General features: G+C 39.3%; 1 protein-coding gene across 5 annotated transcripts in view; it reads right to left on the reverse strand.

The window, feature by feature from the left end:
- GABRA3 (gamma-aminobutyric acid type A receptor subunit alpha3) overlaps window positions 1-22,559 on the reverse strand; it is a 244,968-nt gene that overhangs the window by 22,798 nt on the left and 199,611 nt on the right. For all 5 annotated transcript variants that reach the window (XM_017968720.4, XM_002763372.6, XM_078363419.1 and 2 more), the window contains one exon: window positions 15,828-15,971. In XM_017968720.4, the coding sequence (XP_017824209.2) occupies window positions 15,828-15,971 (144 nt within the window). The remainder of the gene's footprint in view (window positions 1-15,827; window positions 15,972-22,559) is intronic.

A 22,559-nucleotide genomic window follows, 5' to 3' on the forward strand; every position in this document is an offset into this window, starting at 1 on the left:
AGCCTGTGCCTTTAATACCTTAAACTCTAATAACTCCCCAGTGTATATCTTCTACCTGGGCTTCCTACTTCTTATGGGTTGAACAAAGATATGCTGAAGCCCTATCCCCTGTTACCTCAGACTGTGGCCCTGTTTGGAAATGGTGTTATTGCAGATGTAGCTAGTTAAGATGAGGTCATGCAGTACTGGAGTAGGGTGGGCCTCTCATCCAACACAACTGGGGTCCTTATAAGACAGGAGAGCACTGTGTGAAAACACAGACACACAGGGAGAAGGCCATGTGACAGCAACAGGAGTAGTGCAGCTGCGAGCCAAGGAACGCCAGGTATTGCAGCCACCACCAGAAGCTAGGGAGAAACAAGGGACTGATTCTCCCCTCAGAATCTCCAGAAAGACATAACCCTGCTGATGCTTTGATTTGAGACTTCTAGCCTTAAGAAATGTGAGACACATTTCTGTTAAGTTACAGTTTGTGGTACTTTATTACAGGATCCTTAAGGTTCTCTACTCAACTCTAAGATTTATATATTAGACATCACTACTTTGTGATATAATAAGCATCTTGACTTAACATGAAAACCACGATTTTGGTTTTCACTTTCCCCATCCCACGCTCCCATTCAAAATGTCTCACCTAACAGACTTTCCACTGACTTCTCAACCCCACCATGTTCTTTCTCTCTTTCACTCACTCTCTCTCTCTCCTCTCACTTTCTCTCTCACACACATAACACACACAAAATCAATCAGTCAGCCAGCTCTTCCAGTTCTTTCTTCAAAATATATCCATAATTTGACCACTTCTCACCACATCTACTGCTACCACCCTGGTATAAGCTGCCATCAGGTCTCACCTAGAGAACCGTAATAGTTTTCTAACTGGTCTCCTTGCTCCGTCCTTGACTCCTCTTCAACGCATTCATAGTACAGCTGCCATAAATGATCTTATTAAAACATAAGTCATATCTTCTCCGTCTTCTGTTCAAGACTGTCCAGTGGCTACCATCTCTCAAAGAGTAAAATCAAAAGTCTCCAAAATAGTCCCCAAAGACCCTTGCAATCTGACTGCTCTAATAGCACTCTTATCAGAGCTTCTTATTTTTCACCTATCTTCCTCCACCCACATTTGGTTTTGGCAGGATTCCCAACTAAGGCAATTTCCCACTTTTCTACTCTACCCACTCCCTTGTACCTAAACCTAGGAAGCACCATCTGGTCATTCAAGCCTCCATATGCAATCCATAGTGTGTATTCACATCTTAGCTTGTTTATGTGAACACAAAAATTACAAGTAGGCTTATTTTTAATTTAGCAAATTAAAAATTATAACTTTAGAGTTTCTATTTCTTTTTTCTCTCTCTCTTCTCTTTTTTTCACTTCTTTTCTTTTTTTGTTTTATCTTCTGTGTATGTCCACCTCTACTTTATTCTGTCCTTTCCCTTTCCTTGACTCTCTCCCCACTGAGAAGGTATTGGGGATTTGTTTTTCATGAGATTTGGACTTTGATTAGCTTAGGCAATTTCCCCTCTTTACCATCTTAGTCTCACATTTCCAAATCCTACTTATTAATGCTAACTCTGATCATGTAAAACATTTAATATATAAAACATGTAATAAATATTCATAATTACATTCTGTGGATCTAAAAGGCAAAGCAAATGGACTTTTCAAAAGATTATCAAATTAATCATTTGTTTTGAATAACTGACTCAAAACAATTGAACACATTGATTTTCCTCAATCCTCTCCTTTTCTATACTTCTTTCTCTTTCTGTCGTGGCATCTGTCTTCTGAAGAGGTGAAAGGAATTCTCTTTAGTAAGAACTCACACCTTTTGCTAAGTGGGGAAGATTTCTCTTGTTTCTGTCCTTCTATTGCAGACTATCTGGTTCCAGTGTGAAATTGTCAAAGGGACAATGGAAAGACATTTGTGTATATTTACAGGTATTCACAACTTATATCATTTCTATGGTTGGAACTTACAAGTGAACTGTCAGAAAGCTTAGCAAATTATTATTATGTCAATTAACTCAATCAGATTTCTTAAATACACTCTGATATTTTTATCTCTATATATCTTCTTCCCTGCCAAAGAGAGAACCAAAGCTTTAATCAAATTGGAAGACTTAAACAATTCCCTCCATCCCACTTCCACCATTGTGCCCCAGCTAATTTTGTTTTCCGTTTTATTACATTTTAAGTTTTGGGGTACATGTGCAGGACATGCAAGATAGTTGCATAGGTACACACATGGCAGTGTGATTTGCTGTCTTCCTCCCCTTCAACCATAACTGGCATTTTCCCCCTGCTATCCCTCCCCAGCTCCACCCCCGCTGTCCTTTCCCTATTCCCCCCAATAGATCCCAGTGTGTAGTGCTCCCCTCCCTATGTCCACGTGTTCTCATTGTTCATCACCTGCCTATGAGTGAGAACATGTGGTATTTCATTTTCTGTTCTTGTGTCAGTTTGCTGAGAATGATGTTCTCCAGATTCATCCATGTCCCTACAAACGACACGAACTCATCATTTTTGATTGCTGGATAATATTCCATGGTGTATATGTTCCACATTTTCCCAATCCAGTCTATCATCAAAGGGCATTTGGGTTGGTTCCAGGTCTTTGCTATTGTAAACAGTGCTGCAATGAACATTCGTGTGCATGTGTCATTATAGTAGAATAATTTATAGTCCTTTGGATATATACCCAGTAATGGGATTGCTGGGTCAAATGGAATTTCTATTTCTAGGTCCTTGAGGAATCTCCACACTGTCTTCCACAATGGTTGAACTAATTTACACTCCCTCCAACAGTGTAAAAGTGTTCCTATTTCTCCACATCCTCTCCAGCATCTGTTGTTGTCTCCAGATTTTTTAATGATCGCCATTCTAACTGGCATGAGATGGTATCTCAATGTATTTTGATTTGCGTTTCTCTGATTACCAGTGATGATGAGCATTTTTTCATGTTTGTTGGCCTCATGTATGTCTTCTTTTGTAAAGTGCCTGTTCATATCCTTTGCCCATTTTTGAATGGGCTTGTTTGTTTTTTTCTTGTAAATCTGTTTTAGTACTTTGTAAATTCTGGATATCAGCCCTTTGTCAGATGGGTAGACTGCAAAAATTTTTTCCCATTCTGTTGGTTGCCCATTCACCCTAGTGACTGTTTCTTTTGCCATGCAGAAGCTGTGGAGTTTCATTAGGTCCCATTTGTCTATTTTGGCTTTTGTTGCCAATGCTTTTGGTGTTTTGGTCATGAAGTCCTTGCATACTCCTATGTCATGAATGGTTTTGCCTACATTTTCTTCTAGGGTTTTTATGGTGTCAGGTCTTATGTTTAAGTCTTTAACCCATCTGGAGTTAATTTGAGTGTAAGGTGTCAGGAAGGGGTCCAGTTTCTGCTTTCTGCACATGGCTAGCCAGTTTTCCCAACACCATCTATTAAACAGGAAATCCTTTCCCCATTGCTTGTTTTTGCAGGTTTATCAAAGATTGTGTGGTAGCAGGTATATTGTGTTGCCTCTGATGCCTCTGTTCTGTTCCATTGGTCTATATCTCTGTTTTGGTACCAGTACCATGCTGTTTTGATTACTGTAGCCTTGTAGTATAGTTTGAAGTCCGGTAGTGTGATGCTTCCTGCTGTGTTCTTTTTGCTTACAATTGACTTGGCTATGCAGGCTCTCTTTTGGTTCCATACAAAGTTTAAGGTGGTTTTTTTTCCAGTTCTGTGAAGAAGGTCATTGGTAGCTTGATGGGGATAGCATTTAGTCTGTAAATAACTTTGGGCAGTATGGCCATTTTCATGATATTGATTCTTTCTAACCATGAACATGGAATGTTTCTCCATCTGTTTGTGTCCTCTCTGATTTCGTTGAGCAGTGGTTTGTAGTTCTCCTTGAAGAGGTCCCTTACGTTCCTTGTTAGTTGTATTCCTAGGTATTTTATTCTCTTTGTAGCAATTGTGAATGGCAGTTCATTCTTGATTTGGCTCTTTCAGTCTGTTATTGGTGTATAGGAATGCTTGTGATTTTTGCACATTGATTTTGCATCCTGAGACTTTGCTGAAGTTGCTTATCAGTTTCAGGGGATTTTGGGCTGAGATGATGGGGTCTTCTAGATATACAATCATGTCATCTGCAAATAGAGACAATTTGACTTCCTCCTTTCCTATTTGAATATGCTTTATTTCTTTTTCTTGCCTAATTGCTCTGGCTAGGACTTCCAGTAATATATTGAATAGGAGTGGTGAGAGAGGGCATCCTTGTCTAGTGCCAGATTTCAAAGGGAATGCTTCCAGTTTTTGCCCATTCAGTATGATATTGGTTTTGGGTTTGTCATAAATAGCTTTTATTATTTTGAGATACATTCCATCAATACCGAGTTTATTTAGGGGTTTTAGCATAAAGGGCTGTTGAATTCTGTCAAAGACCTTCTCTGCGTCAATTGAGATAATGATGTGTTTCTTTTTTTTTTTTTTTTTTTTTTTTTTTGAGACGAAGTTTCACTCTAGTTACCCAGGCTGGAGTGCAATGGCGCTATCTTGGCTCACCGCAACCTCCACCCCCTGGGTTCAGGCAATTCTCCTGCCTCAGCCTCCTGAGTAGCTGGGATTACAGGCACGCACCACCATGCCCAGCTAATTTTTTGTATTTTTTTAGTAGAGACGGGGTTTCACCATGTTTACCAGGATGGTCTCGATCTGTTGACCTCGTGATCCACCCGCCTCGGCCTCCCAAAGTGCTGGGATTACAGGCGTGAGCCACCGCGCCCGGCCAATCATGTGTTTCTTGTTTTTGGTTCTGTTCATGTGGTGAATTACATTTATAGACTTGTGTATGTCGAATCAACCTTGCATCCCCGGGATGAATCCTACTTGATCATGGTGGATAATCTTTTTGATATGCTGTTGCAATCAGCTTGCCAGTATTTTATTGAAGATTTTTGCATCTATGTTCATCATGGATATTGGCCTGAAGTTTTCTTTTCTTGTTGAGTCTCTGCTGGGTTTTGGTATCAGTATGATGTTGGACTCATAAAATGATTTGGGAAGGATTCCCTCTTTTTGGATTATTTGGAATAGTTTCAGAAGGAATGGTAACAGTTCCTCTTTGTGTGTCTGGTAGAATTCGGCTGTGAACCCATCTGGACCTGGGCTTTTGTTGTGTGGTAGTCTCTTAATTGCTGCCTCAATTTCAGACCTTGTTATTGGTCTATTCATAGTTTCGGCTTCCTCCTGGTTTAGGCTTGGGAGGACACAAGTGTCCAGGAATTTATCCATTTCTTCCAGGTTTACTAGTTTATGTGCATAGAGTTGTTTGTAATATTCTCTGATGATGGTTTGAATTTCTGTGGAATCTGTGGTAATTTCCCCTTTATCATTTATTATAGCGTCTATTTGGTTATTCTCTCTTTTCTTTTTTATCAATCTGGCTAGTGGTCTGTCTATTTTGTTGATCTTTTCAAAAAAACAGCTCTCGGATTTATTGATTATTTGAAGGGTTTTTCATGTCTCTATCTCCTTCAGTTCTGCTCTGATCTTGGTTATTTTTTGTCTTCTGCTAGGTTTTGAGTTTTTTGATCTTGCTCCTCTAGCTCTTTCAATTTTGATTATAGGGTGTCAATTTTGGATCTCTCCTTGCTTCTCATGTGGGTACTTATTGCTGTATATTTTCCTCTAGAGACTGCTTTAAATGTGTCCCAGAGATTCTGGTATGTTGTGTCTTCGTTCTCATTGGTTTTGAAGAACTTCTTTATTTCTGCCTTTATTTCATTGTTTATCCAGTCAACATTCAAGAGCCAGTTGTTCAGTTTCCATGAAGCTGTGCGGTTCTGAGTTAGTTTCTGAATTCTTAGTTCTAACTTGATTGCACTATGGTCTGAGAGACTGTTTGTTATGATATCAGGTGTTTTGAATTTGATGAGGAGTGATTTACTTCCAACTATGTGGTCAATTTTAGAATAGGTGTGATGTGGTGCTGAGAAAAATGTGTATTCTGTGGATTTGGGGTGGAGAGTTCTGTAAATGTCTATCAGGTTTGCTTGCTCCAGGTCTGAGTTCAAGCCCTGGATATCCTTGTTAATTTTCTGTCTGGTTGATCTGTCTAACATTGACAATGGAGTGTTAAAGTCTCCCACTATTATTGTGTGGGATTCTAAGTCTCTTTGTAAGTCTTTAAGAACTTGCCTTATATATCTGGGTGCTCCTGTATTGGGTCCATATATATTTAGGATCAGCAGCTCTTCTTGTTGTATCCATCCTCTTACCATTATGTAATACCCTTCTTTGTCTCTTTTGATGTTTGTTGCTTTAAAGTCTATTTTATCAGAGATGAGAATTGCAACTCCTGCTTTTTTTTCTCTCCATTTGCTTGGTAAATCTTCCTGCATCCCTTTATTTTGAGCCTTTGTGTATCCTTGCATGTGAGATGGGTTTCCTGGATACAGCACACCAATGGGTTTTGGCTTTTTATCCAGTTTGCCAGTCTGTGTCTTTTGATTGGTGCATTTAGCCCATTTACATTTAGGGCTAATATTGGTATGTGTGAATTTGATCCTGCCATTTTGATGCTAGCTGGCGGCTTTGGCCTGTTAGTTGATGCAGATTCTTTGTTTTGTTGATGCTCTTTAGCATTTAGTATGTTTTTGGAATGGCTGGTACTAGTTGTTCCTTTCTATGTGTAGTGCCTCTTTCAGGAGCTCTTGTAAAGCAGGCCTGGTGGTGACAAAATCTCTGAGTACTTGCTTGTTCACAAAGGATTTTATTTTTCCTTCAGTTATGAAGCTCAGTTTGGCTGGATATGAAATTCTGGGTTGAAAGTTCTTTTCTTTAAGGATGTTGAATATTGGCCCCCACTCTCTTCTGGCTTGTAGGGTTTCTGCCGAGAGATCTGCTGTGAGTCTGATGGGCTTCCCTTTGTGGGTGACTCGACCTATCTCTCTGGCTGCCCTTAGCATTTTCCCCTTCATTTCAACCCTGGTGATTCTGACAATTATGTGCCTTGGGGTTGCTCTTCTTGCAGAATATCTTTGTGGTGTTCTCTGTATTTCCTGGACTTGAATATTGGCCTGCCTTGCTAGGTTCAGGAAATTTTCCTAGATAGTATCCTGAAAAATATTTTCCAGCTTGGCTTCATTCTCTTCGTCATGTTCAGGTACACCTATCAAACATAGATTAGGTCTCTTCACATAGTCCCACATTTCTTGGAGACTTTGTTCATTCTTTTTTGTGCTTTTTTCTCTAATCTTGCCTTCTCCTTTTGTTTCCTTGAGTTGATCTTTGACCTCTGATATCCTTTCTTCTGCTTGTTCAGTTTGGCTCTTGAGACTTGTGCATGCTTCACGAAATTCTCGTGTTGTGTTTTTCAGCTCCATCAATTCACTTATATTCCTCTCTATGTTGTCCGTTCTTGTTATCATTTCCTCAGATCTTTTTTCAAGGTTCTTTGTTTCTTTGCATTGAGTTAGAACATGTTCTTTTAGTTCACGGAAGTTTCTCATTACCCACCTTCTGAAGTCTGATTCTGTCATTTCATCACACTTGTTCTCCTTCCAGTTTTGTTCCCTTGCTGGTGAGGGATTGTGGTCCCTTGCAGGAGGCGAGGTGTTTTGGTTCCGGGTGTTTTCCTCCTTTTTGTGCTTGTTTCTTCCCATCTTTGTGGATTTATCCACCTGTCGTCTGAGTAGTTGCTGACTTTTCAATTGGGTCTCTGAGTGGATGCCCAGATTGTTGATAATGAAGTATTTCCATTTCTTAGTTTTCCTTCTAACAGTCTAGCCCCTCTGCTGTAGGACTGCTGAGGTCCACTCCAGGCCCTGCTTACCTGGGGTACACCTGTAGCAGCTGCAGAACAGTGAGGGATGCTACCAGTTTCTTCTTCTGCTATCTTTGTCCCAGAATGTTGCCCACCAAATGTCAGTCTGATTAGTCCTTTGTGATGTGACTCTTTGGATATACAGGGGTCAGGGAGCTGCCTGAGGAGACAGTCTGTACTTTATAGGAGCTCAAGTGCTGAGCTGTGAGCTCCATTGTTCATTCAGGGCTGCTAGGTAGGTATGTTTAGGTCTGCTGCAGCAGAACTCATAACGCCCCTTTTTTTCCTCAGGTGCTCTGTCTCGGGGAGTTAGGGCTGTATTTATGAGTATCCGTTGCACTGTCCTGCCCAGCAAGGAGGCAGTCTAGTCACTACCTGCCTGCCAAGGCTCTGCCCTGCTGCTGTGGGCTCCACCCTGCTGTCATGGGCTCCGCCCTATTGCCATGGACTCCGCCCTACTGCCGAGTGTAATTCCCTGTGGTCCTGTTTATATGGGTGTGGTTAGAACTGCCATGGTGATGGTGGCCCGCCTCTGTATTGGCAGACTCTCTCTGTTATGGTGGGTTGCCTCCACAATGGCAGGCTGCTCAGCAATGGGAGAGTACCTCCATAGGGGCTGAATGCCTCGGTAATGGCAGACGCCCCTTTCCCACTGAGCTGCACCATCCTGGGTTCAGCTGTGCTTGCCGTGAAACTCTCAACCCTGAGCATTTCCAATTGCTGTTTTGTTTTTGTGGGGGTGGGACCCACCGAGCCTGATCACCTGGCTCCCTGACTCAGAGCCCTTTTATTTTTTTTAAGTTGAACGGTTGACTCTCACCCAGGTGTTTCAGTTGCCTGCTGAAAGGGCACTGGGATCTGTGTGATTTCCTGTGCCGTGACCCACTGCACTGGCTCAAACGTTGCTGCCTGGGAATCTCCTGGCCTGGCTTACTGTTTAAGTCCTGTTTAATCAGATGAATGTGCTAAAGTGCCTTCCCAAATCTCTAATTGCAGGTTTAACAGGGCAACCAGACCAGTGTATTTTGTACGGAGTGCTGCTGCGCTGCGGCTCCGGACGAAATGGCTGCACCAGCCAAAACAGCTGTGCTGGCATCCCATGGGGCTCCTACACCTGGGAATTTCCTGGTCTGTGGGCAATAAAGATCTGTCTGTAAATGCGGCGTCCACTCACCCTGTGCACTTTCACTGAGAGCTGCAATCCTGAGTTGCTCCTATAGCGCCATCTTCTCCCTCTGTGTACCAGCTTATTAAACTCATGATGTACCATCTGTGTTGTGTGTGTTGTATGTGAAATATTCAAGGGTACAATATAAAACATGCAATGCATATATATTCACAAATCACTTATTATCTATGCATCAGAAATGCAAAAGAGTTTAGCTAAATAATGCTTTACATAACTGAATATATTTTCCTAAAGTAGATTTGTTAGAGTATCTCCCTCCTTGCCCCTATTTCTGAGCCTCTTTGTCTTTCCTATTATGAAGGATGATGCTTTAAGTGATTTGGGGGAATTTTCTCCTGCCTTTTCATTCCAGCCTATTAAACTCCATCTGTGTTCAATGTGAAGTATTTGAGGATAGAGTGTAAAACACATTCACATCTTAGTTAATTTCTAAGGTTTTGAAACACACAAGAGGGTTTTTTAGCTTGGCAAATTAACTCATCATAAAAAGTAAGTGGATATATTTTCTTAAATCTATCCTGGATATTTTTCCATCTCTCTATCTCTATTCCTTGTCCTTTATCTTGCCTCCTGTTCTCTTTTTATCTCCATCTCTCTTATTTTTTCTTTATGTCTTATTTTATGCATTATCTTTACTTACCTATGCTATACATTTAAAGAAATAATATATGCAATGATAATAATAATAAAATTGTCATTCTAAAAGTAATCAAATTTCTAGGAAAGATTGATAAATAAGGATCATACATCCAAACTATCTTTTTAGAAAATTAATGTAATAATTTCCCAAATTAGGTGATGGTGTCAACAACTAGACACAGACTTTGAGGAATTTCATTCATTTATGTAATACATGTTTGAAGCTGGAGCAACCATGGATTGTGGGTACTTTCTCTGGCCCAGATTTCCATTCATGCTAGACCCTACATGGAAGAGTGTATGCAGAATTCAGGAAAAAATGCACATAATTTATGATCACAATAAAAACAATACACATATATGTGAGGTAATAATATTTATATGGTTCCTAAATCAATAGGTATAAAAGTAAGTGCAGAAAAACATCTCTCCCACATCTGTCCCCAAATTACTCATTTCACATCTCCTTCCTTTAGGTAAACACAATTAACAGCCCCTTGTGTATCTTCCTAAAAATACTGTGTGTGTGCGTGTGTGTGTGTGTGTGTGTGTATACATAGTTTGAAAACATTTATCTACAAAAATTAAACTAATGTGATACATATAAAACTAGAGAGACAACAATTAAAAAGAATAGTAAATACTAACACAGACTTAAATGTTTGGATGTGTACTTGTGTGCACACATGTGAATTTAGTAAAAGCAGCATCTCATATCAATGAGGAAACACTAGATTATTCACTAATGGATATTGCTACATTTGGTTACCTCATAGTGCACACTAAAAATAAAACTCCAGATGTATTCAGGATGTAAATTTTAAAAATAGAAATAATGCAGTTCCTAAAACATATAGGTTAAATGTTGGATGTCCTATTCATATGGCAAACTGAGCACCAACATTTACCTCCTCTTTCTCTTAAGACTTCATCAAGTGCCAATGAAGACAATGAAACAGAATAAACAAACCCATAAGAAAGAAAACAACAGGAAAGAATGAATGAAAGAGCTCAAGAGAATTTTGGAATTCAGAAACTGCTGATGGAGAAAGCAGGCATCAGTGTAGATGGGAAGCAGCAGAAGGAGCTCAGCTTACAAGGGAGGTCCCTGCTGGCAATGCCCAGAGAGGACACAGACCTGGAGACTGTGGGGACAAGGGGAGAGGGTCTCAAGAATGGGAATGGAAAACAGGGATATTAATTACAGATCTGAACCTGGGAAATTACAAGCCCTACCTCCATAGGCACAATGACTGTATCAAGATGTTTACTCTCCCGGTCAAAGGAAAGATAACCAGAGTGCCTTTTTCTAAAATACAGTGAAGGGTCTTCCTATAGAAAACTAGGGAAATTTAAGTGGGTGGTAGGTCCTTAAAGGAGTAATGCAATCCCAACAAAAAGCCATATTTACACAGTCACAGTAATACAAATGTCCCTTGCTGGTTTTGAGCTTTTTAAATCAATCTATGGAGAAAGTATTGAAAGCTTAATTAGGGATATAGAACTGTTATTAGTTTCCTATTGATTGGTACTTTATCAAATTACCCCACATTTGTTGGCTTAAAACAGCACAAATTTATACTCTCATACTTCTGAGGGTCAGAAGTCTAAAGTGAGTCTTAGGTCCTAAAATCAGAATGTGGGTAAGCTGCATTAATTTCTGGTGACTCTAGGGAAGAATCGATTTTCTTGTCTTTTTTTGGCTTCTCTACATAATCCACATTTCTGGGCTTGTGGCCCCATTTGTCATCTTTCACGCCAGTTGTAAAATATCTTCTAGTCATTTTCTTTTTTACTCTGGTCTTCCTGCTTCTCCTTATAAGGACACACATGGTTACATTATGCCCACTTGAATAATCCAAAATAATCTCTTTATTTTGAAATCCACTTTCCATGTAACCTAACATGTTCACAGGTTCTAGGGAATAGGATGTGGACATCTTTTGGGGGACCACTATTCTCCCTACCACAAGAACTTTTAGCTGGCAGAAGTTGGAAGAAAGAAAGGAGGATATGAGGACAGAAGATTGATAGAATAAATATAGCTAACTATTTGATCCAGCTATCAAGACTTGGAAGAAAGGAAAAGTAGGGGCAATGGAAGTGAGATAACTACTCATATACCTTAGAGTAGGGAATCGATATTTCATCTCTAAAGGTCAAAAATAGCAGTATAAGCACATTATTTAGAACTGTAGAGGGAAACAACAGAAGTAAATCATATATGGGTAAGATAGAAACTGTTCCTTTTCAGTATATACCTTTCTGTTATTTTCTTTTCTTTTCTTTCCTTTCCTTCCCTCCACCTGCCTTTCTTCCTGCCTTCCTTCTTTCCTTTTATCCTTCCTTCTAAATGAAAAGTAAAAAGGGAGTGGTCCATATCATTTTTATGTGTACAGATTCTGGAGCAAGTTTGCTGCCTTGTTTCCAAATCTTGCTCCACCACTTACCAACTGTGTGACTCTGAGAAAATTATTTAACCTGTCTGAGCCCTGATTTCCTTATCTATAAGTCTCAGATAATACCACCACCTACCTCAGACTGTTGTTCAAGGGTTAAATGAGTTAATACGTGCTCACAGGGAAATTCTTGGCACATATTACATGCTCAAAAATTGATCATGATTAATTCTACCACCATACCCATGTATTACCTTGATAAACAATAAGAAAACAAGAATGACAATATCATGTTGCATTAGTTTTCTAGGGCTGCTGTAACAAATTACTGTGCTTTGCTTGGGTTAAAACAACACAAATGTATTATTTCACATTTCTGAAGGCTGAAGTCTGATATTGAGGTGTCATCAGGACAGCACTCCCTCTGAAAACCGTAGGGAAATCCTTCTTTGCCTCTTCCTAGCTTCAGGTTGTTTTCTGGCAATCTTTGGTGTTCCTCAACTTATAGAAGCATCACTCCAATCTCTGCCTTCATGTTCACATAGTGTTCTCCATGTGCACACATGCACCTGTGTGTGTGTGTCTCTATGTCCAAATTTCCCCTTTTTATAAGGACACCAGTAATATTGGATTAGGGCCCACTCTACTGCAGTATGACCTTATCTTAATTAATTACATCTGCAGTGACCCTGTTTCCAAATAAGGTCACATTCTGAGGTATTGTGGGGTAGGACTTAAACATATCTTTTCAGGGGACACAATTCAACCCATAATACCTGTGTTGGCAAGAGTGAGGGGAAATTGGCATGCTCATACACTGATAATGGGAGTGTGAATTCCTCAACCTTTTAGAACAGCAGTTTGTCAATATGTATCAATTTTTTAATGTGTTTACTTTCTGAAACAGCAATCTCAGTATCATGTCTGTATCCTATGCAGATAATTACACAGGAGCAAAATGCATAGTAGATGATTGTTTAAACAGATTGTGATCCCTTTATATGAGGACATTACCAAAAATATAGTATTTTACTGAGTTTCACAATGAAATGCTACAGTTCCCAGTGACAACACGGCATATCATCATTGTCAATTATGCTCTGGAATGGCAGGAAGGCTTTTCACTTCAATTGCTTTTAAGTAACCAAAATAAGTAATAATAAATGTGTGGTGTGTTCATTCTAATTGCTAACATATTTTACTAAATCTTGTGTGCATTTTACTTGGATTCTGTGCATTTAGTGACATATAAACACATTTATAATATAAAATGAAATAAAAATCAGCTTATAAATATCACTATTATGGCCCCGTTTACATAAAAACATATTTATACAGAAAATGCAGAGGGAACCATCTTTAATACCAAATGTAAAATAATCAGTTAATGTACCAATATCTTCTAAGATATTTCTAGATAGTGGAAACAAAAAGTGTTTTAATTTCAAATATTTGCTCCTCTGTGTAGTTCTAATTTTCCTGTCATGAACGTTATCATCTGTATGCTAAAGATAAGACCAACAGCGGTTTACCCAAATGAAGTGGGAGTAGGGTCTGCTTGGGCATCCAAAAATTGGTCTCAAGAGTTGATGCCAGGCCGGTAGTGCCCAGGACGGACAGGGAGGTGAGGAGAGTGAATGGATGTAAGGACTTCTCTTGCTTGCTCTATCCAAGGAGGAAATCCTTGCAGCAGCAAAGGCAGGCCCTCAGCCTCTAGAGCCCAGCTGTGCTGTGCACTGCTTTGGGCTATGGGTGCTGCAGCCTCAGCCTCATCCCAGGGCCTCCTTCCTCTATTCCCTTAACCTGGGGTGGGAAAGGGAGGGGAGAGGAGACAGTAGCAGTGGTGGTGGCATCTCTGGAAGCAGGAGGCTGGCTTCTCTGCTCACACATGTAAGGGGTCCAGTGGAGACATGAGAGGACAGGAGGGTATGTGAGACCTGTTGATGGCTTCTCTCCCTCCTTCCTTTCACAGTCCCAGGATCAGGGCCCTAGAGCCTGGCAGCACCTGTGCAGCTAGTGCAGGAAAAGTGTATCAATGCCCCTGCTTCATCTTCAGCAGAGTGAACCAGGGATGGGTCCCTGTCTAGCTCTGGCTGTACTCCCAGGGTTCTGAGCCCTGGCCACACAGTGGCCCAGGTAAGCCAATGTGCGATGGCCAGGAGCACTCCTGGGGCACATGGACATGGTCCAGGTGGCCCAGACACTCCCACTGCTGGCCATATCTACTGCTTCTGCCAAAGCTCGGCACTTGACTGCAGCAGCAATGCTCACCTGCTGGAGGGAGGGGACTCTTCAGATTGGAGCCAACTGCACCTTGCCTACCTATGACACTTGGACTGGTCCAGGTGGAGGCCTGCCACACATAACTCCAGGACCCCATAGAACAGCTCACCCACCCCCACAGACCTACACTCCCTATCCATTCTGCATCTTACTCCAAACAGCTTTCAGCTTCCCCAACACCCATGTTCTCTCATCATTCTGGACTTTTGACATCTCAGTATTGCCTTTGTCAACAGTAGCCTTTCCCCACACTAATTCTAGATCTCTAAATCCTGTTTGTCCTTCAACTCCATTTCAGATGTTGATTTTTTTTAGACACTCCCCTGATTTTGAGGCAGAGGGAGAACAGGGGGCAGAGAAGATAATAGACTGTGACATCACAAGGGGGAACAGCATATGCTTAGATAATGAGATAAAAGGACATTTATCATTGTGGAGTCATGGAGACAAGTGTTGCTTGAAAATTAATGTTGAAAGCTTTTATGTTTCATAGCAAAAACATTATGTGATATGTGGGCCCCAGCATATATTCCATTTTGGCAAATATTCTAAGGTTAGTTGAGATTCAGAATATATCATGCCTGAGGCCCCTTGAACTGGTCAGGGGCCATTTCCAAATGGACAGACTTAAGACCACAGAACAAAACTTTAGTTTCATTTGTCAATATCAAAGTGTTAGCTATTGATAAGAGCTAGCAGGTTTTGCCAATTAAGCTTTTTTTCTGACTTACATGATCCACTTAAGAAAATAATTCTATGACTACTCCCTGGACATCGGGGCTGTGTGCTTGACCTTTTCTGGGATTACCAATGTACCACCTCAGGATGGGCTGAGTTAAACAAATATTTTAATGAAATCTTTAAGACCAAAGCTCAGCTCTTCACCCACCATGGCCTCCATTTGCTTTCTCTTCTCACACTCCAACCCAAATGTCCTTCACTTTCTGTACCACTCTCCAAGAGGCAGCAGGCTATTGTGGTTAAGAGGATGGTCCAGGCCGGGCATGGTGGCTCAAGCCTGTAATCCCAGCACTTTGGGAGGCCGAGGCGGGTGGATCACGAGGTCAAGAGATCAAGACCATCCTGGTCAACATGGTGAAACCCCGTCTCTACTAAAAATAAAAAAAAATTAGCTGGGCATGGTGGCGCATGCCTGTAATCCCAGCTACTCGGGAGGCTGAGGCAGGAGAATTGCTTGAACCCAGGAGGCGGAGGTTGCGTTGAGCCGAGATCACGCCATTGCACTCCAGCCTGGGTAACAAGAGTGAAACTCTGTCTCAAAAAAAAAAAAAAGGATGGTCTGGGGAGCCAATCTGCAAAGTGTTCATTTTGGTTTTGCCATTGCATAACTGTGACATGGAGCAAATTATTGATAATAATTTTCTCATGATAATACTAACTTTATCACAACATTGTTTTGAAGATTAAATAAGTTATAAGCACTTAGAACATTGATTGGCATATGGTTCAAGTTACAGCAGTATTTGTTAAATAAAATAAGTTAAATACCTGTACTAGACCGGATTATCTCTGTCCCAACAACATGGCCCAGCAGGTCATACTGGTTCAAGCGAGAGCCATCCTGTGCCACTTCCACAGATTTGTTCTTTCCGAGAGTCCAAGAATAAACCACTTCAGCTGTTGTATAGGCATCTAAGGCAGAGAAGGGTCAATAAAGGGAAGTTGAAGGAAACAGAGAATGATTACGCTTGATACTAAACTGAAATGAGATTTAAATAAAATTTCCATCTTCAGAGAGTTCTGGCTATGTGGTCTGTCTTCAACTGAAGTACATCCATCCATCCCTCCATCTATCCATCTATGTATCCATTCTTTTATTCAATGAACCCTCATTAAATAGCTACTGTAGTATATGCTGTGTACATAAAAATGAACCCAAAGTGGTCTCACACTTCAGTGACTATCTTCTAGACTGCCAATAAACTTTTCCATCTGTTGGAGAGTAGAATGGCTAAAATATTATCTCATGTAGATGTCACAGACTCAAATGCCTACAGGAGCCAGAGAGGTTGACATCATTTGGATATTTGACCACTCCAATTCTTATGTTAAAATGTGAACCCCAGTGTTGGAAGTGGGACCCGGTGGGAGGTGTTTGAGTCGCTGAGGCAGATCCCTCACAAATGGCTTAGTGCCACTCCCACTCCAGTAATGAGTGAATTCTTGCTGCATTAGTTCACAGGCTATCTGATTATTTTAAAGGATCATTGCACCTCCATCTTTCTCTTGCTCCCTCTTTTCATGTGACACACTGGCTGCCTTTGCCTATTGCTATGAATAAAAGGTTCCTGAGGTCTTTACAAAAATCAGATGCTGGCTCCATGCTCCTTGTACAGCCCCTCCCCCCCAAACCAAGAACCAAATAAAACCCTTTTCTTTATAAATTACCCAGCTTCAGGTATTCCTTTATTGCAAAGCACAACAGACTAACACAGAGGTACCTTGAATAAGTAAAACAGGCTAGTTGTCACAAAAATAAGCTGACAGAAAAGTAATAAAAAAATAATTAATTACGTGGTAAGCATATGAGAGAAAGCAAAAATTCAAACTGGTAATATTTTAAGTTAAAAAAGAAAAATTCCAAATTGAAATTACAATAATTAATTTTCTTTCATAACTGATTTATTAATATTTTGATATGCAAACTAGACATCTGACACTTTTTCTTCTGCATCAGCATTAGTGTCAGGCTAGTATTTAGAATTCCAATGCCAAGTACAGAATTTGTATAGATTAATTTTAACAGGGGTGTGAGTAAGGGAAATGGTGAGGAATGAGGTGGAGTTACTTAATTTACTCAATATATTAGATAAAAGAGCTGATTCCTTCCCTAACATGATTAATTCTTTCCACCATGGATTTTATATCTAGGCTGAGCACTTGCCCTAACTTAGTCACACAGGCTCATAAAGGGAAGCTGACCACATACTATATGCACTTTTCCTCCAAGTTTTGAGCTGCCTGTCGTTCAAGCCAAAGGGGATGAGGGGTTCCTCCAGCTTATGGTGGCAACTACTATACTCCCAATATACTCTATATAAACCTTTTATGACAAAGCAAATAATTCCTGGTGAATCTGCCAATAAACACATATAAATGCTAGGTCCCTGAAAAACTTTGCAACAACATGGGATATACATTTCACAAGTCTGACATTAATAGCTATTCATGGGTACTAATTGTGATCTGCTTACATTACACTTTTAAAAACTTTTTCAATATACCTAAATAAGTCATTTCCTGCTTTGTTTGTAATGATCAACACACTAAAAATTTCTCCAATCACATCAAAAGTCTCATTGACAATGTGAACAAATATTCATAACTCTATGGTGTTTTTTATATTTGTGTTCTCGTAAGCTGCAAAAGAAAATATCACAGGAAATTTAACTTTTCCACATATCTTGCTTTGTATATAGTCTCCATCATTTCTTCAACACAACAACAATAATACTTCTAGTTGGACACATAATTTCTGATGAAATTAATAGACATTTTTATAAGTATGGTATCTATGAAATATTTTGATGCCTATGAAGGTTTGTTGCTGAATGCATGAGTGCATTTTCTAGCAATAACATTTACTGTATGCATTCAAACCCAAAACCTAACTTTCAATGTTTTTTAATTAATATTTTCATTGTAAATTTTTTTCATAGATAAATCAGTTTTTTGTAATGAATTGCAAAATTTTTATATACGAAGTTTTATGTTTTCCACAAAAGCATACTTTATGTGCTTAAATATGTGAAAAATCCTTTATTTCTATAAGAAAATGTTAACTCTCCCATCTTGTTTAAAATATAGCTATATCAGCCTGCGTTAATTTTTTAAAAATTGATAGATATGATACAAGAGCTCTTTCACTTTCCTCATTACTACTGTGAGCTCTTAATTCTATTGAGAGTAAAACAAAAGCGCAAGTGAGATGGCTACTGGAAATTGATATTAGACCCTTTTTTCAGGGAGTGAGGTGAAAATGATAGAGATTATGAGGAAAGGGAAAAAGTATCCTCACCTACAAGGGATAATCAGTATTTAGCCTTGATTGATTGAAGTCATGTAGAATTTGAGCCAGTGTTATCAATCTTCTGATTTTGTGAAATAATAAACAAATCTGGAATTTTATGTTATATCTCCAAAATTTAAAATCTTACTAAATAATTTAAAAAGTTATAGTGTGTTGATCAAACAAATCACACCTGAAGCTCCCAATTTACAATCTCTGTTCTAGAGACTTTCTCTTATAGATGGCTATGATTCCTTATGATTCCACCTTAAAAGCAAAGCGTCATCTGCTGCTTATGGGATATCTAGGGCTCCTGGCTTGAATTGTGGACCTTTAAACTATTATCACCAAGAAGAAAGGAAATTCTTCTCAGAACTCTTCTCATACCCTTACCTAAAATTTATACTGATATTATATGAGGCAGTCACAGTACTTTTAGTGAAATGTGATTTCACAAGACCCTTGTGCTCTCATTTTCCCCCAGATTCTTTTATTTTTAGTACATGTTTGGGGCACCCCTACTCCTAAGCAGGGAACCATCTGTATATGTCTTCTTACTTTTGCTGTTCAGATGGTTGTAACCCCTTATGTTTAAAGGATAGTGCCATGTTCTATCTAATCTACCCAAAATTTTGACAATATAAAACTAGAACAGGTTTGTTCAGTGAAAGAGTAGGCGAAGAAAGGTTTTTTTTCCACCCCTAAAAACCAAAAGGAATTTCTTGCTGGATCTCTTAATTTAAGTTGAGTACCCTGAATATTCACCCTGAAAATCCAAGCAGATCTTAATGCAGATGTGACAATAAATTGTACAATGATCAGTGTCTCAGAAAATTCACTTGCCCAGAGTAGCAACTTAGTTTATGCAAAAAGCAATGGTTTAATTTATTTGGCAATAATATATGGAATCAGAGGGATTTGTGGAGAAAAAAAATGCCTTTTTCTCATATGATAGAGAGCAAAGTATGAAAGAGGAATGAGTGGAAGAGGAAGATGTAAATTTAAAAAAAAATTGAAAACTACTTGATTGCTTGGAGCCCAATTTGTACTGGTAAACAAAGTTTGTGAAGGCACAATAACCACCATCACATCAGGAAGCCCATAATTTACTGGTGGAGACAGAGAAAGCACAGTGGGGCTGTAGTGCAATTTTGAACACAGGAGTATGCACACTACTGAAATAAACATACGTGTTAAGTAAAACCAGAGGTGAGCACTATTACTCCTGCTCAGAGTATAGTGTTACAGAGGGATTCTTAAAGTAGATGATACTCAGAAGATGAAGCCACCTTTAGTAGGTGAAAGGACATTCCTAGCAAAAGAACAACCTAGTCAAGGCAAAGAGGAATTAATAATATCACTGAACCTGCAGGCCAGAGGGAAGCTTAATAAATAGAATAAAATATACAAATTAGCCTGGGTGCAGTGGCTTAAGCTATAATCCCAGAACCTTAGGAGGTCAAAGCAGAAGGATTACATGGGGCCAAGAGTTTGAAACCAGCTAGGGCAACATAGAAAGAACCTGTCTCTACAAAATATTTAAAAATTAGTTGGACATGGTGGCACACGCCTGTAGTCCCAGCTGCTCAGGAGGCTGAGGCAAGAGGATCAATTGAGTCCAGGAGCTCAAGGCTACAGTGAGCTATGATCGAGCCCCTGCACTCCATCCCAGGCAACAGAGCAAGACCACCGACTCCAAAAAAAAAAAAATCCAAATTTCCTACCCTAAGAAATAAAGGTTTCTGCAGTCCTGGATTTATTTCTTTTATTATATAGTTCCCAGAAGAAATTTCTAATGGGCAAGTGGGAACCTCTGTTGGAATATACACATGTGTGTACATGCAAGTGTGTACACACAACAAGTTGTGGACATGCCTAAAGGAGAGAGATGATATGACCAGATATAAGCTTGGGAAGGATCCCCCAGGCTGCCAAACAGATGGCTGGTGGAAAAGAGTGAAACTGAAGCCAAGACCGTATTTAAAAGGTCATCGCAATGGCCTTTTTGGTGTCAGTGAACCACAGGTATAATATACTGGACAGTGGGTTGAACTGAGTGGGACAAAGAGATTTCTACAAAGTAGAACTGATTATAATTTTTGACTTTCCATGGTGGTTAAGAAAGAAAAAAGGATATTTTTTAAAGATTCTAAATGGTCCTAAGATTATAGCTTTTGCAAATACACGGATAACGATGGAATTTATTCACTTACAGGGGAACAGAATTCTTCCCAGTTAGACCTCTTTCTGCTTTCCTTATTTCATGGAATTGGGCTCCTTTAATTCCTCAGTTATGAAACTTCCCTCTCTGTTCCAATCATTCTATTTTCATGAGGAGCTGGGGTAGGGTGGAGGGATTGATTCCTTTAGAAAGGATATCTACCTGACAATTAAAACTTTTGCACTCCCAGAATGGGCCCCTCAATATAATTCACATGAGCTATAATGGCAAAAGCATCTCCTTGCCTTTAGTTGCTTAGCAAAATGCCTCCTTCTGTTATCTGAGCCTTGATGTGTAACAGACCCCAGGAAAAAGGGAAGTAACAAACATTCTTGCCATGTTAGCACAAATGAGAAAGCATTTCTTTTGAAATATTGTCAGAAACTGCTTGATTGTTTCAATCAGTTACCCGTTCAACAAATACTAAGGCATTATATTAGATACTGAAGATACAGAGGTCATAAAACATTTGAGGCCCCATCACCTCATTGAGCTTATAGTTAAGTGAGAAAATATGAATAATACAATAAGTAAATAAAGAATCTAGTAACAGTAATACATGCTATGAAGAAAATAGAGATAAGGTGAGGAGGGGCGTCATTAGATACAGTGATAAGAGAAGATCTCTCTGAAAGGGTGATTTCTAATTTGAAAGACTAAAAAATGAGAAGAAGTCAATCATGCAAGAGCTTGATGGAAAATATTTCAGGCCAAAATACTAACAAAACAACAAACTTCCCAAATCCCAAAATCAATAAATGTTAAGTTTTCTAAGTGGTAAAGAGTTCTAGGAACTGGCAGAAGGCCAATGTAATGGGGAAAGGGATATGATATAAGGTTGAGGAGGTAAGTAACCAGAATACATGATCTAAACCAAGATAAAGAACACAGAGAGTTTTAGTGAAAAGAACTTATGTTTGATTTGGACGTGGTAAAAATCCAAGGGTTCTACAGATTTCCCAGCACCGTATGTTGAAGAGACTATCCTTTCCCTGATATGTATTTTGGTGCTTTTTTAAAAAAAAAAAATCAGTTAGCTTTAAATATGTGGGTTTATTTCTGTATTCTCTATTCCTTTATTTTTTTTTTATTTTTGTGGATTTAGGGAGTAATAGTGCAGTTTTGTTAAATTCATGTATTGTGTAGTGGACAAGTCTGGGCTTTTAGTGTGCCCATTGACCACATACTGAACATTGCACCCTATAGGTATTTTTTTAATCTTCACCCCCTCATACCTTCCCACCTTTTGTAATCTCCAATGTGTATGATTTCACTCACTATATCCATGTGTATCCATTATTTGTCTCCAACTTGTAAGTGAGAATATGTGGTATTTGAGCTTATGAGTTATATCACTTAGGTTAGTGGCCTCTAGTTCCATCTATCATGCACCAAACACAGGATTTCATCCTTTTTACGGCTGAGTAGTATTCCATGGTGAATGTGTGTGTGTGCACGTATATATGCACACACTCACACACACATACACACCAATTTTCTTTATCCAGTCGTCTGTTGATGGACCTTTAGGTTGATTCCATGACTTTGGTATTGTGAATAGTGTTGTGATAAACATACAATTGCATGTGTCTTTTTATGTTCCATTGCTCTATGCATCAATTTTTATGCCACTATCATGCAATTTTGGTTACTATAGCTTTGTGATATATTTTAAAGTCAGGTAGTGTGATGCCCCAGCTTTATTCTTTTTGCTCAGTATGGTTTTGGCTATTTGGGGTCTTCTGTGGTTTTGTGTAAATTTTAGAATGTTTTCTCTATTTCATGAAGTATGTCATTGGTGTTTTCATAGCAATTATATTGAATGTGTAGATTGCTTTGGGTAGTATGAACATTTAAACAATATGAGTTCTTCCAATCTACCAACACAAGATGTCTATTTATTTGTATCTTCTTCAATTTATTTAATCAATGTTTATAGTTTTCATTGTGGAGATCTTTTACCTCCTTGGTTAAATTTGTTCCTAGAAAT

The sequence above is a fragment of the Callithrix jacchus genome, chromosome X, assembly GCF_049354715.1.
Source record: "Callithrix jacchus isolate 240 chromosome X, calJac240_pri, whole genome shotgun sequence".
NCBI classification, from domain to species: Eukaryota; Metazoa; Chordata; class Mammalia; order Primates; family Cebidae; genus Callithrix; species Callithrix jacchus.